At 39.1% G+C, this 12,979-nt stretch overlaps 1 protein-coding gene across 6 annotated transcripts in view; it reads left to right on the forward strand.

Moving 5' to 3' along the window:
• The first annotated feature begins 676 nt into the window (after nucleotides 1-676).
• Nucleotides 677-12,979, forward strand: part of fermt1 (FERM domain containing kindlin 1) — a 116,066-nt gene continuing 103,763 nt past the window's right edge. For 5 of the 6 annotated variants that reach the window (XM_063056200.1, XM_063056201.1, XM_063056205.1 and 2 more), the window contains exons 1-3: nucleotides 677-1,064; nucleotides 2,445-2,571; nucleotides 7,467-7,640. In XM_063056200.1, coding sequence (XP_062912270.1) covers nucleotides 2,541-2,571; nucleotides 7,467-7,640 — 205 coding nt within the window. In that variant the 5' untranslated portion in view covers nucleotides 677-1,064; nucleotides 2,445-2,540. The remainder of the gene's footprint in view (nucleotides 1,065-2,444; nucleotides 2,572-7,466; nucleotides 7,641-12,979) is intronic. The other variant, XM_063056203.1, reaches the window with a different exon arrangement.

Raw genomic sequence — 12,979 nt, forward strand, 5'->3', positions numbered from 1 at the left:
GTTGAGCTGCGCCAAAGAGCGAGTTATTTGCACAGGTGAGATAAACCTTGGTTAAAGATGGAATCTCTTACATTCCTTGAATCATGTTTAATTGTTTTGTACTTTTCCTTATTTTCAAATTCTCTCTCCTATTTTAAGTATATGAATTTTAAGATTTTTAAAATATCCAAATGTCAGACAATATTAAAAATTGACGACAATCACTTACAGATTTGCCCCTGGCGAAATCCCACCCCTGAATTTACCGTCAACCAGAACTTTTTGGGTGCTTTCGCTGAAATTTGGGATGGGGAGGGCAGATGAGGTCGGTTCTCCGCTTGTGGACAAGGCGAACCGGAGGTATTGGTTTTAAGTGAGGTCCGGGTGAGGCAAATCGAGTCTAATGGGTTATACGCTAGGACTATAAATTTGAAATTGCAAATATAAGATTAATTTCAATTTAACCCCACTTGTTCAGGTAAATACGATTAGGCAAATATTCACATGTTCAGTGCTAATGATTTAATAAAGAATGTATTCCTTCATGTGTACGGCTGTAAAGGTTTGATAGCTTAGCAAATGAAACAATGCCTCGTCTATTTTGTTACGTTGTCCAGTGCTGCTTGGAAGGTTTTGCTTACAGTGAGTGTACCTGCGACTCCCCGTAGTTACTCGCCAGTCTGCAGAAGGTGGAGAGCGTGACCCAAAAATTCCCAGCGCCAAATGCAGAGCATGTGGGGTTGAGAGTTAACCTGATATCAAATCAGGGCAAGGGAACTGTTAATCTCCACATCAGTCTGCAGCTCGGCAATAAATTAAGAAGTTCCGGGATTTGAATAAAGTATTACCTGGCTGGCAGGAAGTGGAAATCTCTGCCTTGAGGGGGATTGTTTGAAATCTCACCCTTCACCTTGCATTTTATCTTGAACTTTGGCGACGGGTGTAGTGCTGGTGGTAGGTCAGAATGCAACTCTGACTGGAAACGGGACTTTTCCAGTATTGCGTCTATTTTCCCCCCAAATTCAACCGAAGGAATGTTTTAATTGAACGTCGCGGGATTTTTTTTCTTTATCAACATTCTAAAGGTGAGTTTACTTGTTGAGTGCGCAAAAGCAGTAACCTTTAGCCGAAGGAAGACAACATCGTCTCGCTATAAAAATGAGTGACGGGCGCGGGGGATAGGGATGACTGCCGGACAAATACGAGACACAAACGGCCCGGGATCTCCTTCCCTCCTTAGTAGCACCCCCGCCACCCGCAAGGTTTTGCTGTGGTTTTATCACATGTTACAACCTTGTAGAAAGGATTTCATCTCACTTTCCTATTGCGGACTAAATACCATTTCTGTCTGGGAATAGTCCTCAATATTATCTCTTTTTGAATTCCGTCTGTTCTTTCTCTCGCGTTTATTTTGTTCTATTGGCGCCTCGCTTTCATCGACCCTTCCTCGCAAATCGTTATCAACGAACGCCCTTCGTGTACTGTATTTGCTTGTTCAATAGAGCCATTGTTTTCCCCCGCCTTTTAATAGTCTGTAATATTTTAGAGCGGAGTATTTTTGTGGGCTGAGTTTTGTTTTGTCCCCCACATGTAATCACTTGTTCAGAAGCTAGCACTCTTGCTTGGCAGGTGGTATCAAAGTTCAGTTTACATTGCCGGGTTTCCTTCAAGTTGATCACTAGGAATGTGAGACAACCAGATTCTCTCATTGTGGACGGCGCTGTTTGCATTTTTGGACAGCAGACTTTTGTAAATTCGTATCTAATTCTTTGCTTAGTCTTCTGCCTTATTTACATTGATTTATCAAGGGATGATGGTCTAATTTTATGTTGTTACTACTTTTTTGCCTTTGTCCCTTTTCTGTCCCTTCCCTGAACTACACAATCCCTATCACCACATTTCTTTCCCCTCCACCTCTTCCTCAGTTCTTAACCACCTCCCTCCCATTATTCTGTGCTCCACATTTGTCTAGCAAATTCCATCATCACCCTTTATCACTTAAACCTAAAATGCCTCCCCATTCACCTGTGTCTACCTACTCCCTGCCAGCTCTAGCTCTAACCCTTCCCTGTTTCCCTTGTTTCAGTCCAGATGAAGAGTCTTGACTTGAAATTTTCCACTATAGGTTATGCATGTCCTGCTGGGTTCATCCAGCGTTTGCAGTCTCTTATCTCCAGACTTGTATGTTGTGTTCTACCTTTCAAGCTTTATGAACAGGTTGTTTTTCAAAGAGTTGAAATGAGTCAGAGTGAGATATTTAACATAAGTGACACAAGCCTGGGTTAAAGAGCGGATCAAAATAGAGGTGAAAGCATAAAATGCTGGAAACACTTCACAGATCGGGCTGCTTCAGTGGAGAGGGAAACATGTCGGTGAATGGGTCTTGGACCTAAAATGCTAATTCTATATCTGCAGATGCTGCCTGACCTACTGAGTGTTTTTAGCATTTTCTGTTTTAATTTCAGATTTCCATTTTAAACAGAGTATTTGAAGAGGAGGGTTTGTAAAGAAGAAATGTGGAACTCTCTTTAAATCCCTGGCCGTACTGCACCCCCCCCCCCATGAAGGTGGCTGATAATATTGATGTCAGAGGTGGGAGCTTGTTGAAAGGATCTGAACTTGAGGCTCTAAAGTTTGCAGACTTTGTAATGCTGGAAATGGGTGCAATGTGGCAAGGCAACATCTTGAAAGAAGCATAATAAGGATGCGGCTTTTAAAGTTGGATTACATAGGGCTTAGGAGTTGCTTCTTGTCAGTGAGCATTGTGCGTTTTGCTGCCTATATGTGCACAAATAATACACGTTTGAAGAGTGTGTATTGTTCAGTTCATAGCCAAATGTTTGCGAAGAAAAAGCATTTTAGGATGTATATTATATACATTTCTGACATTACATTGGACCTTTGAACCTTTGAGTACCTCTGAGGGAGGGGGAAAAAGAAACAACTTTTTTTAATGCAGTCCAGTAATGAGTCTGTAAAATGAATCACAGATGCAAATCAATAGATAAGCGGTTGCAATTTACAATGACACCAGCTCTCCGTTCAGGCCATAAGACCACAAAACATCAGAGCAGAATTAGGACATGCAGCCCATTGAGCCTGCTGCACAATTTCATCATGGCTGATCCATTTCCCTCTCGACACCATTTTCCTCCTTCTTCCTGTAACCTTTCACGCCCTGACTAATCAAGAACCCATCAACCTCCACCTTAAATGCACCTAATGACCTGGCCTCCACAGCTGCCTGTGGCAATGAATTCCATGGATTCGCCACACTCTGACTAAAGAAATTCTTCATCTCTATTCTAAATGGAGATCCCTGTATTTTGAGGCTGTGCGCTCTAGTCCTAGACGCTTCTTCCCACCACCATAGGAAATGTCCTCTCCATATCCACTCTCCAGTCCTTTCAACATTCAATAGGTTTCAATTAGATACCCCTCCCTCGTTCTTCTAAATTCCTGTGAGTAAAGGTCCAGAGCCCTCAATCATTCCTCATTTGATATGCCTTTCATTCCTGGAATCATCCTCATGAACCTCCTCTGAACCCTCTCCAATGTCACCCTTTTTTTAAACCTGTAACACCACTGGCATTTAGGGCAGCAATAAAGCTCCTCCATCTCTGGCTGTGTTCACAGCTTCCTTCACAATGTGAGCACGTCCTTTCTTAAATAAGGGGGTCCAAAACTGCTAACAGTACTCCAAGTGGAGTCTCACCAGTGCCTTAAAAAGCCTCAGCATTACATCCTTGCTTTACATCTAGGCGTGCTGCTGCAGACCCTAGCTTCTGTCCATCTGCACCTATAATCTTTCAGAGGTATCTCAAGATGACCTAATAAGAGCAAATTATTCAGACAAGATTATGGAGTGGGAGTTATACTGATTTGAAATGACTGCTATGAAAAATGCATGATCACAGCAGCACATGGATTGCAAAGCATCACATAACTTGCGCCATTTATCAATGTGCCCAACATACTAGTCACAGGTGAACCTGCAGCTGGTTACCTCAAGAATGAAGAGGAAACTGGGTGATCCAAGTTGATCACTCAGATTTTGCATCCAAAAATCATTAAATGTGATCTGTCATGAGCGTAAACCCCTCTCAAATCTGAGGGACTGTGTAACAAAGTCATGTAAAGACTAAGGAAATTAAAATGGTTCTTATTATGGAAAGGGATGTGGTGCTGTTTTAAGTTAGCACACTCCTTTTTCATGAGCACTGTTTCCCTCAATTGTATACATACTACATAAATCTTTAAACCTGGAAGAATCTGGGATGATAACCATTCAAGCCTGTGATGCTTTTAATACATGGCCAGTGACTTGAAACCATCTTCCAAATTATTATGCGTATTTTGATACTTCAAGCAGCTTCTCTTAAAAATTCAAATTGATGTCTATGCTCTCTCTGTGAGAAGTAATACAACTTTTGCCATGATTCCCCTCTCTTGTGGGCTACCTGTCCTGTTCTTCTGCCACTTGGCCACCACACCCCTCCAATCGTTTATTAGTGTAGAGAAGTTGGCCACTCATTAATTCTCAATGAGGGCAGAGGTGGGTCATGTCAGGTGTGAAAACGTATAGGGCTGAACATTATAGATGCTTGACTCTCAGGGAAAAGTCAAAATCAATGCATTGCAGAAATGCTAGAAAAAAAGTTTTTTCTCAGTGGATGAATATGATTTATCTAATGTACACTTTTTTAGATATTTAAAAATTAGGAATTTTTTACGTGGTTTGTTACCAAATTACCCTTCTGCTTATCCACCTAATATGATAGATGTTCTCTTTCAGTTTAAACCATTTCAAACAGGGTTGATGGCTATAATCTAGAAACTGTTACTGAGCTTACGAATGATATCTAATGTTAAAATTAAACGCGCTTGGGAATTGGAACTTCAAGAGTCATTTTCAGATAATCAATGGAGTAAAATTTTTAATTCGATTAACACCTCATCTATTTGTGCCTGTCATTCCTTGCTACAGTTCAAGGTAGTGCACTGGGCCCATATGTCAAAGGATAAACTAGCGTGTGTTTTCTCCAATATTAATCCTATTTGTGACAGATGTAATACTCAGTTGGCCACTTTAACTCATATGTATTGGTCTTGTATAAAGCTAGATAACTTTTGGAGAGATGTTTTTAAAACACTATCAAGAGTTTTGGATTTGGATCTACAACCTCACTTGTTTACGGCAATTTTTGGGATTATCCCATCGGAAGCAGGAAATATTCCTGTTTCCGCTCAACGTATGATAGCCTTTTCGACCTTACTGGCTAAGAGAGCCATTTTATTGAAGTGGAAGGATTCTAATCCACCTACGGTCTTTTATTGGTTTTCCTCCATTATGTCCTGTGTAAGTTTAGAGAAAATAAGAAGTCAGACATTTGATACATCCTTTAAATTTGAACAAATATGGCGACCTTTTATCCAATATTTTCATTTAATTTGATTTATTACTCTTCCAAGTTTTTTTTTGAGGTTTTAGATTTGATCAGAAAGTTTTTCTCTCCTTTTTTTTGGCTGTGTCCTCAAAATAGACTGCTCAGTCCCTATTTTTTGTTTGTTTCGTTTGTTCTGTTTTGTTTTCTATAGTGTGATGGGTTTTTTCCCCTTTCTATTTAAAACCCAATTTTTTTTCCTTTCTCCTTTTAACTGGTAAGAGGAGAATTGTTATTTTCTTTTTTTTATTATATATTTTATACTAGTTTAACAATATCTACGATTATGACAGTGTCTATTTTAATTCTGGTTACTGATGTATATATTTGAACTAATTCTCCTCTTGATTGTATCTACAAACGTATGTTTTTTAATCAATAAAAAGATTAATGAAGAAGAAAGAAATAAGTTTGTCAACTCTTCATGCATGAACTCAGATTGAAATCAAGAGATTACGGTTTTTTTTGCATTTCTTGTATCTTTTAAAAAAATCACTTTTTGGGATTGGACATAGTATGTAGGGCTGCCACTTACTGCTTTCCATAATTGCTGTTGTGTGAGCTACTTCTTGAGTCACTGTAGTTCTTCTGGAAAAGGTACTCGCATATCGCTGTTGGAAGGAATTTCCAGGGTTTGGAGCCAGTGATGATGGAGGAGCAAAGATGAATTTTCAAGTTATGGTGGTGAGCAATTGGGGTGCCTGTGAACCTGCTGCAGTAGTCCTTGATGATAGGGGCTGTTGCTTTGGGACGTGTAGAGGAGTAGCCTAGGTCAGTAAATGCAATGTATTTTGTAGATGGTATAAGCTGCAGGCAGTGTGCATTGATGGTAGAGAGTATGACTGTTTGGTGTGCTTGATGGGGTAACAATCAAGTAGGCTTCTTTATCCTGAATTGTGTTGAGCACCTTGAGAGTTGGTGTTGCAATGATCCAGACAAGTGGAGAGTATTCCATCACACTCCTATTTGGTGCTTCGTCGAAGTAGAAAGGTTGCTGGGAGGTGACTCACTCACCTCAGCATAGAGATAAACATTAAAGATTAAAAGATTAGCTTTATTTGTCACATGTTCATTGAAACATACAGTGAACGGCATTGTTTGTGACAACGACCAACACTGTTGGAGAATGTGCTGGGGCAGCCCTCAACTTGTAACTCTAGCTTGTAGATCTTAGAATGTGTAAGGAAAATATAGCACCTGGAGGAGGCCCCTGCAGTCATGGGAAGAACATACAAACTCCTTAATAACAGCTGGGGAATTGAGCTGGATCGTTGGCACTCTAAACCGTTACCGTCATTGCTAAGCTACTGTGCCACCTCTGAGTAGTTCCGTATAAGTAATTATTGAAGAAAGTGCAGGAATGGTGAGGTGGGAGTAAACAAAGTTATTTCATCGTATTTGATTAGTTCTTTATTGGTGGAAGGGTCAGATGCTGATTTAAAAAGTCCCCCCCCCCCACAGAAACTGTTAATTTCGCATAGAATGATCATAATGAATTATTCAATGTGCATGAGCACAGGGATTGAGAGAATGGTTATTTAATAGAGCATCAAAGTGCAGGTCGGCCCTGTCAATCCTTCAATTAATGTTCTCACACACACAGGAAACACAGTTACTGTAGGGTATAATAAATTATGATTATGAATAGGGTTTGGGATTCCATAGACTGCACTATTATTGTTACCTTCAAATTCAGCTTTGGTGACAAATTGAATCTGGGGTTAGCAGATCTGGCACTAGGATGAAGTCTGGTGTTCTGCTTCATTACCAATTACTGCATATGAAAGTTAAGATGTCTCTATAACAAAGATGTTGCGTTGCAAAAGAAAATCTTTTTGATAAGTGGATTTACTTTAACTTTAAAAATAATTAAAAAGTAAATTGATGTAAATTAAGATAAAGATTCTAAAGTAAGTTATGATTATCTCTTAAAATGAAATGGTTATAGCAAGAACTTTGAACAAGACAGTGCAAACTATTTTCAAGTATTAGGCTATGTGAAAACTCATGGTTTGTACATTTTGCATTATTTTTCATTGCTAGAGCTGCAACTGTGTCCTGGCAAGATGACATCATCTAATGATTATGGAACCACTTCATGGGAGCTTAATGTCCAGGTGGATCAACCAAGTGAAGATTTGCCATTGGAGTTTCAGCTGAGAGTAACAGGAGACTTTCATGTTGGAGGGGTAATGCTTAAATTAGTGGAACAAATTCGTAAGTGGATTTTTCTTTTATATATTCTTCTCCCTTGCAGGTTGGTAAAATTACACAACCAAAAATTCACCATTTAATTTTCAATGCATTATACGAATTTTGTTCTGAGAGTCCCTTAGTAAAATAATATTTTGAAGTAGTCATTTTAGTAGTAAGTTTCAGTGACTGTTAGATGCTTGGGTATAGGCACCATCCACTCCTTTCATTCCTTTTGTTGAATCATTGTGGAAGAGGTAAAAACCAAATTCTTGATATTGTCAAACTTCTGATGAAGGATAAAACACTCTGTTGTAATCATCGGCATCTTTGAAATCCCTACAAACCATCTCCCCACCTTTGTAACATTTATATCAAATACTCCAGCAATCTATCCTCATAGCTTATTTCAAATGGGCCAGCAATTAGACTAGGACTTTTTAAAAAAAAAACTGAGTTAAAAAGAAGAATGAGAGAACATAGGGGGATATAGAACTAATGCAGACAAGTGAGATCAGTATAGGTAGGCATAATGGATGGCATTGACCCAAAGGGCCTTTTTCCATGCTGTACAAATCCAAGATTCTGAGTCCAGAGACCCTCCGTAAGGATAATACAGTTCAGGTCACTTTGTTGCAAAGATGCATGGTCTTGTAGACTACATTTACAAGTCTGGATGCTTGTAAAATGGTTTTTTTTTTAGCTCTTTAGCGTACAGTTTGCTCAATTCCTGATATTCTATTTTAGACTAATACTAATGTACAGATGCGCAAACAGAAATCCTCTAAATAAATTCATACTGATGGCAGTAGGGTGACATAAACCCTGATGAATCTCAAGAATGCAGCACACGGTGACCTGCTTAAGGAAACTAGGGACTGACAAAATTTGGACCTTAATCAAGGTCAAATTTACAAAGAAAGCACATTGTGTTCCCCTTTACAAACTTGTTCTGGGCAATCAATAATAAGAAAACAAAACTAAAAATCCAAGTAACTATCTAATGACAGTTAGGTTATAAGAGGTATCTGAGGTATCTGAAGAATTGTCAGTGGCTGACGGTGAAACATTTTCTCACTAATCATTCATGCAGAGTGAAAAACTAGTATCAGGTTTTACAGTGTTCTTTGGTCAGAATGTTGGCAGCAGGACAGGACTAACCTAGAGTGATTTCAACACACCCTTCACCCTTACCTCTGCCACAAAATGATAACCGCTTCAGGAAAAGCTAACTTCTCCAGCCTGGTTACACCATGCCTATTGACCTTGGAGAGGACCATTTCATCCACTAGGTTAAGTTTTTTGCAAGTGCTGAAGGGAACTATTTTAATATTTGCTTATTCTCTTTGAAATTATTGTTACTGGCTCTCAACCAATCTGGCCAGTCTGGTGGAGGAAAGGTCAGCGATGTTGAAGGAGAGTTCAGTGGAGATTGGAGGATGTGGAGAGAGGTAACGTAAATAAGGGTTAATGTGGTGTATCAGAAAACAGTTCTGTTTTTGGTTCTGGTGAAGTAAATGAAGGGTGGTGGGATGGAGATGTGTCTCTACCAAAGGAAGTGTGATGTGCTGCTTCCCTCCTCTAGCCTGCAGGTCACCCTTGTACAAGGTGCAGCACTTGCTTAGCCCCCCCAGTCACGGTCACATGAAGCCATGGGAGCAGGTGGTCGATGGTTGTATGAGCAACTGGTGCATATCACAAGTCCTGGTTATACGCCCACTGATGCCAGGCAGACAATCTCTGAAGAGTATTGATAGTGGATAGGGTCACCCGTCTTGTAAAGACACTGCCCAGAAGGGCGCTTCTGCAGAAAAATTTGCCAAGAACAATCTAGGTCATGGAAAGACCTTGATTACCCACGTCATAGGAAACGGCACATAGCAATCAAAATATGTGAGCAGCAGCTCATTTTGGAGGTCAGTCAAAAGTAGATTGATAAAGAACCCCATATTTGACACCCTGACACCCTATTTTTGTTTTCAATATATTTTAGGAGAAATGATTGCTGCTCTTCATTGTAAAATAGACAAGATGCACAAGGAATTATCTTAGAAAACCCAGCGAAGGAGAATAGGTTATCTTAAAGGCAGCTGTAATGACAGCGTTCATGTTATACTAGAGAATTAAGTAATTAGAACCATCTTCATGTGAAGTACAAGGGCTATGGTCTAAATCTAAGAAACATGTTCCATTTAATGGGTAATCATCATTTTTTTCCAATGGGTCTTGTTATTTTTGACTCAAATAATATTGTTTAATTGCTTCAGTGTGATGGCCTCTCTGATGGGCTGAAAGGTATTTTCATGGACTTCAGTACAGGACCATTAGATCAGTGAGAGGGATTGAATGTCAGAATATTGGGCATTTGAATGCCCTTGGATGCAGTCAAAGGTTCTTTTTAAAGCCCAAGTTTAATGCTTGCTTTTGTTCCAAAATATCAAGCTTGTATGCAGAATTGGAAAATTGGATTTTTGTAGGGACAGTATGCGACATATACCTGCTATATGAGGTAACGGATAATCTCAAGTTTAATGCCATATTCTGTTTTTAGCCCCGTATTCTTGATTGGCAGATCTTAAATTTAGAACACAAATTTAACTGTTAGCTTTCGGTAGGGGAGAATTTCACATTTTAATAAAAACAGATGCCTTTCATCTTCCTTACTCTACAGCTGTTTGAGTTTAGCCGTCGTGATGGGGAGAATTGGCATTTTTTTGTCTATTCATGGGATAAATAAGTCTTTGCACAGAGGTCATTTATTGCCCATTCTCAGCTTTTTCATGTAACATTAAGAGTCAACCACCTTGACCTGGAGCCACAAACCAAACCAGAGAAGGTAGGCAGATTTTCTTCCAACTGTATCAGAGAGCATGGTTCCAACAAGTTCCTGAGACATCAGAATGTTAATGTTCAATATGCATATTACAGAATTACAACTGATGTAATGCAGCTTCGGGTGAACCAAATACCATATACTAATAATAACTTTTCAACTGGGCCTCCTATTAATGGATTAAAAGAGGATCTTCTGGGTTGTAATTTTAGCATCTTGTAATATCAGCCATTATTCATTATTGCTAGTTTAGTGTTTAACACATTTGAACTTTGATATTATACAGCCTAAGCACTGATTCTATGCAGTAATTGGTGACCCTGAGCTTTCCAGTGTTTTGTCCCTTTTATACTTTGTTCCATTTTCACTCGTTCATTTCTCTATTGATGCAACATAAGCTCATGAAACAGTGCCTCATCTTTCATCTAGACATGTTGCAGCCCTCAGATTATAACAATAAATTTAATAACATCACTCTTGCTCACTCTCTCTCACTCTAAAAAGGGCACATAGTATCATATAATTAGCATTCACAAGAAAAACATAAATTATGTACAATTTTTGCAAGGAAGAACATAATTAGGACAAAAAAAAGTGAGGTCTATTTTAGTGCAAAGTGATCATAGTGTTGCTAAACTGTGGTGATTAGGATTGTGCCGATTGTTTCAAGAACTGAATGGTTGAAGGGAAGTAGCTGTTCTTGAACCTGGTGGTTTGCCGCTTCAGGCATCCGAGAAGAAGATGACATCTCCTGGACAGTGAGGATTTTTGCCAATGGATGATACCTTCTGTCATTCAAATTGCTGTATCAGTCCATGATGCAAGCAATCAGGATACTTTCAACTGTGCCTTTTGGAGTAGTTCCTCAAAATATTCGTGGTATTTCTGTGTCTGACCAACATGTTATTGCATTTGTTACATTGATATCTAGGAGGGCCATTTTGTTGAAGTGGGAGGATGCATCAGCTCCCATTTTGTCACAATGGTTCTCTCAAGTGATGCTATGTCTTAGTTTGGAGAAAATTAGAAGTCGAACCTTTGAACCTTTATTTGATTTTGAGAAAAGATGGGGCTCATTTGCTCGTTATTATCATTTGAGTTAATTGATATAATTTTTCCACGATCTAATTGTAAATTCTTTTAGTATGTTTTCTTTTCTTGCTGGCGGTTTGATGTTTATTTTTAGAAGCTTTTTGTATGACGCATGGCTCCGGGGTTGTACACCTAATGGGTTCTCTTTTTTTTCTCACTTTTCTGCTCAGTAGGTTTTTTTTGTTATCACAAAATTTTGTTTTCAATCTTTAAGATGATGGGTTTTTTTTGAGGCATTGTTACTAGGTGTTGTTACTTCAATGTACTCATGTTATTTTTCCTATATATACAATAAAAAGATTTGAAAAGAAAGAAAGGATACTTTCAACAGTGCATTTGTAGAAGTTTGTAAGAGGGTTTGTAACAAGATGAACCTCCTTAACCTCCTTCCAAGAAAGTAAAGATGCTGTTGTACTTTTCCTTCTGATTGCTTTTATGTGCTGGGTCCAGGACAGGTCATCGGATATGTTTACACACAGAAATATAAAGCTGCTGACTGTCTCCACCACCATTTTCTCCTCAGTGTAGACTGGGGCATGTTCATTTTCAGCTCCTTTCTGAAGTCAGCAATCAGCTCTTTAGTTTTTCTGATGCTGAGGAAGTGGCAACACCACTCAACCAGACGTCCCATCTCATTGCCACCTCTGATTCATCCAAGAATAGTGTCGCTGCCAGATTTGAAGGTGACACTGGAGCTATGTTTAGCTACACGGTCATGTGTATAAAGGAAGTAGAACAGGGGGCTAAGCACATAATCATGAGGTGTACCCGTGCTGATGATAATTCAGGAGTTGTTGTTGTTACCAATCCTCATTGATCGAGTTCTGATGATGAGATTGGATGGGATGATTGTGTTGAATGCCAGTGAACAGTAGTTAGACATACAGAGCCTATTAAAAGTATTTCCCCCCCCAGATGTTTTCATATTTAATTGTTTTACAACATTAAATCACAATGGATTTAATTTGATTTTTTTTTGACACTGATCAACAGTAAAGACTCTTTTGTGTCAAAGTGAAAACAAATGTCTACAAGTTGGTCTAAATTTATTACAAATATTAACCACAAAGTAATTGACTGCATAATTATTCACCCTCTTCAAGTCAGTATTTAGTAGATGAGCCTTTGGCAGCAATTATAGCCTTGAGTCTGTGTGGGTAGGTCTCTATCAGCTTTGCACATCTGGACACTGCAATTTTTCCCCATTCTTCTTTGCAAAACTGCAGATTGTCAGATTGCATGGGGTCATGAGTGAACAGCCCTTTTCAAGTCCTACCACAAATTCTCAATTGGATTGAGGTCTGGACTCTGACTTGACCACTACAGGACATCAACTTTGCTGTTTTAAAGCCATTCCTGTATAGTTTTGGCATTATGCTTGGGGTCATTATCTTGCTGGAAAACAAGTCTTCTCCCAAGCTGCAGTTCTCTTGCAGAC

The sequence above is a fragment of the Mobula hypostoma genome, chromosome 8, assembly GCF_963921235.1.
Source record: "Mobula hypostoma chromosome 8, sMobHyp1.1, whole genome shotgun sequence".
NCBI lineage: Eukaryota > Metazoa > Chordata > Chondrichthyes > Myliobatiformes > Myliobatidae > Mobula > Mobula hypostoma.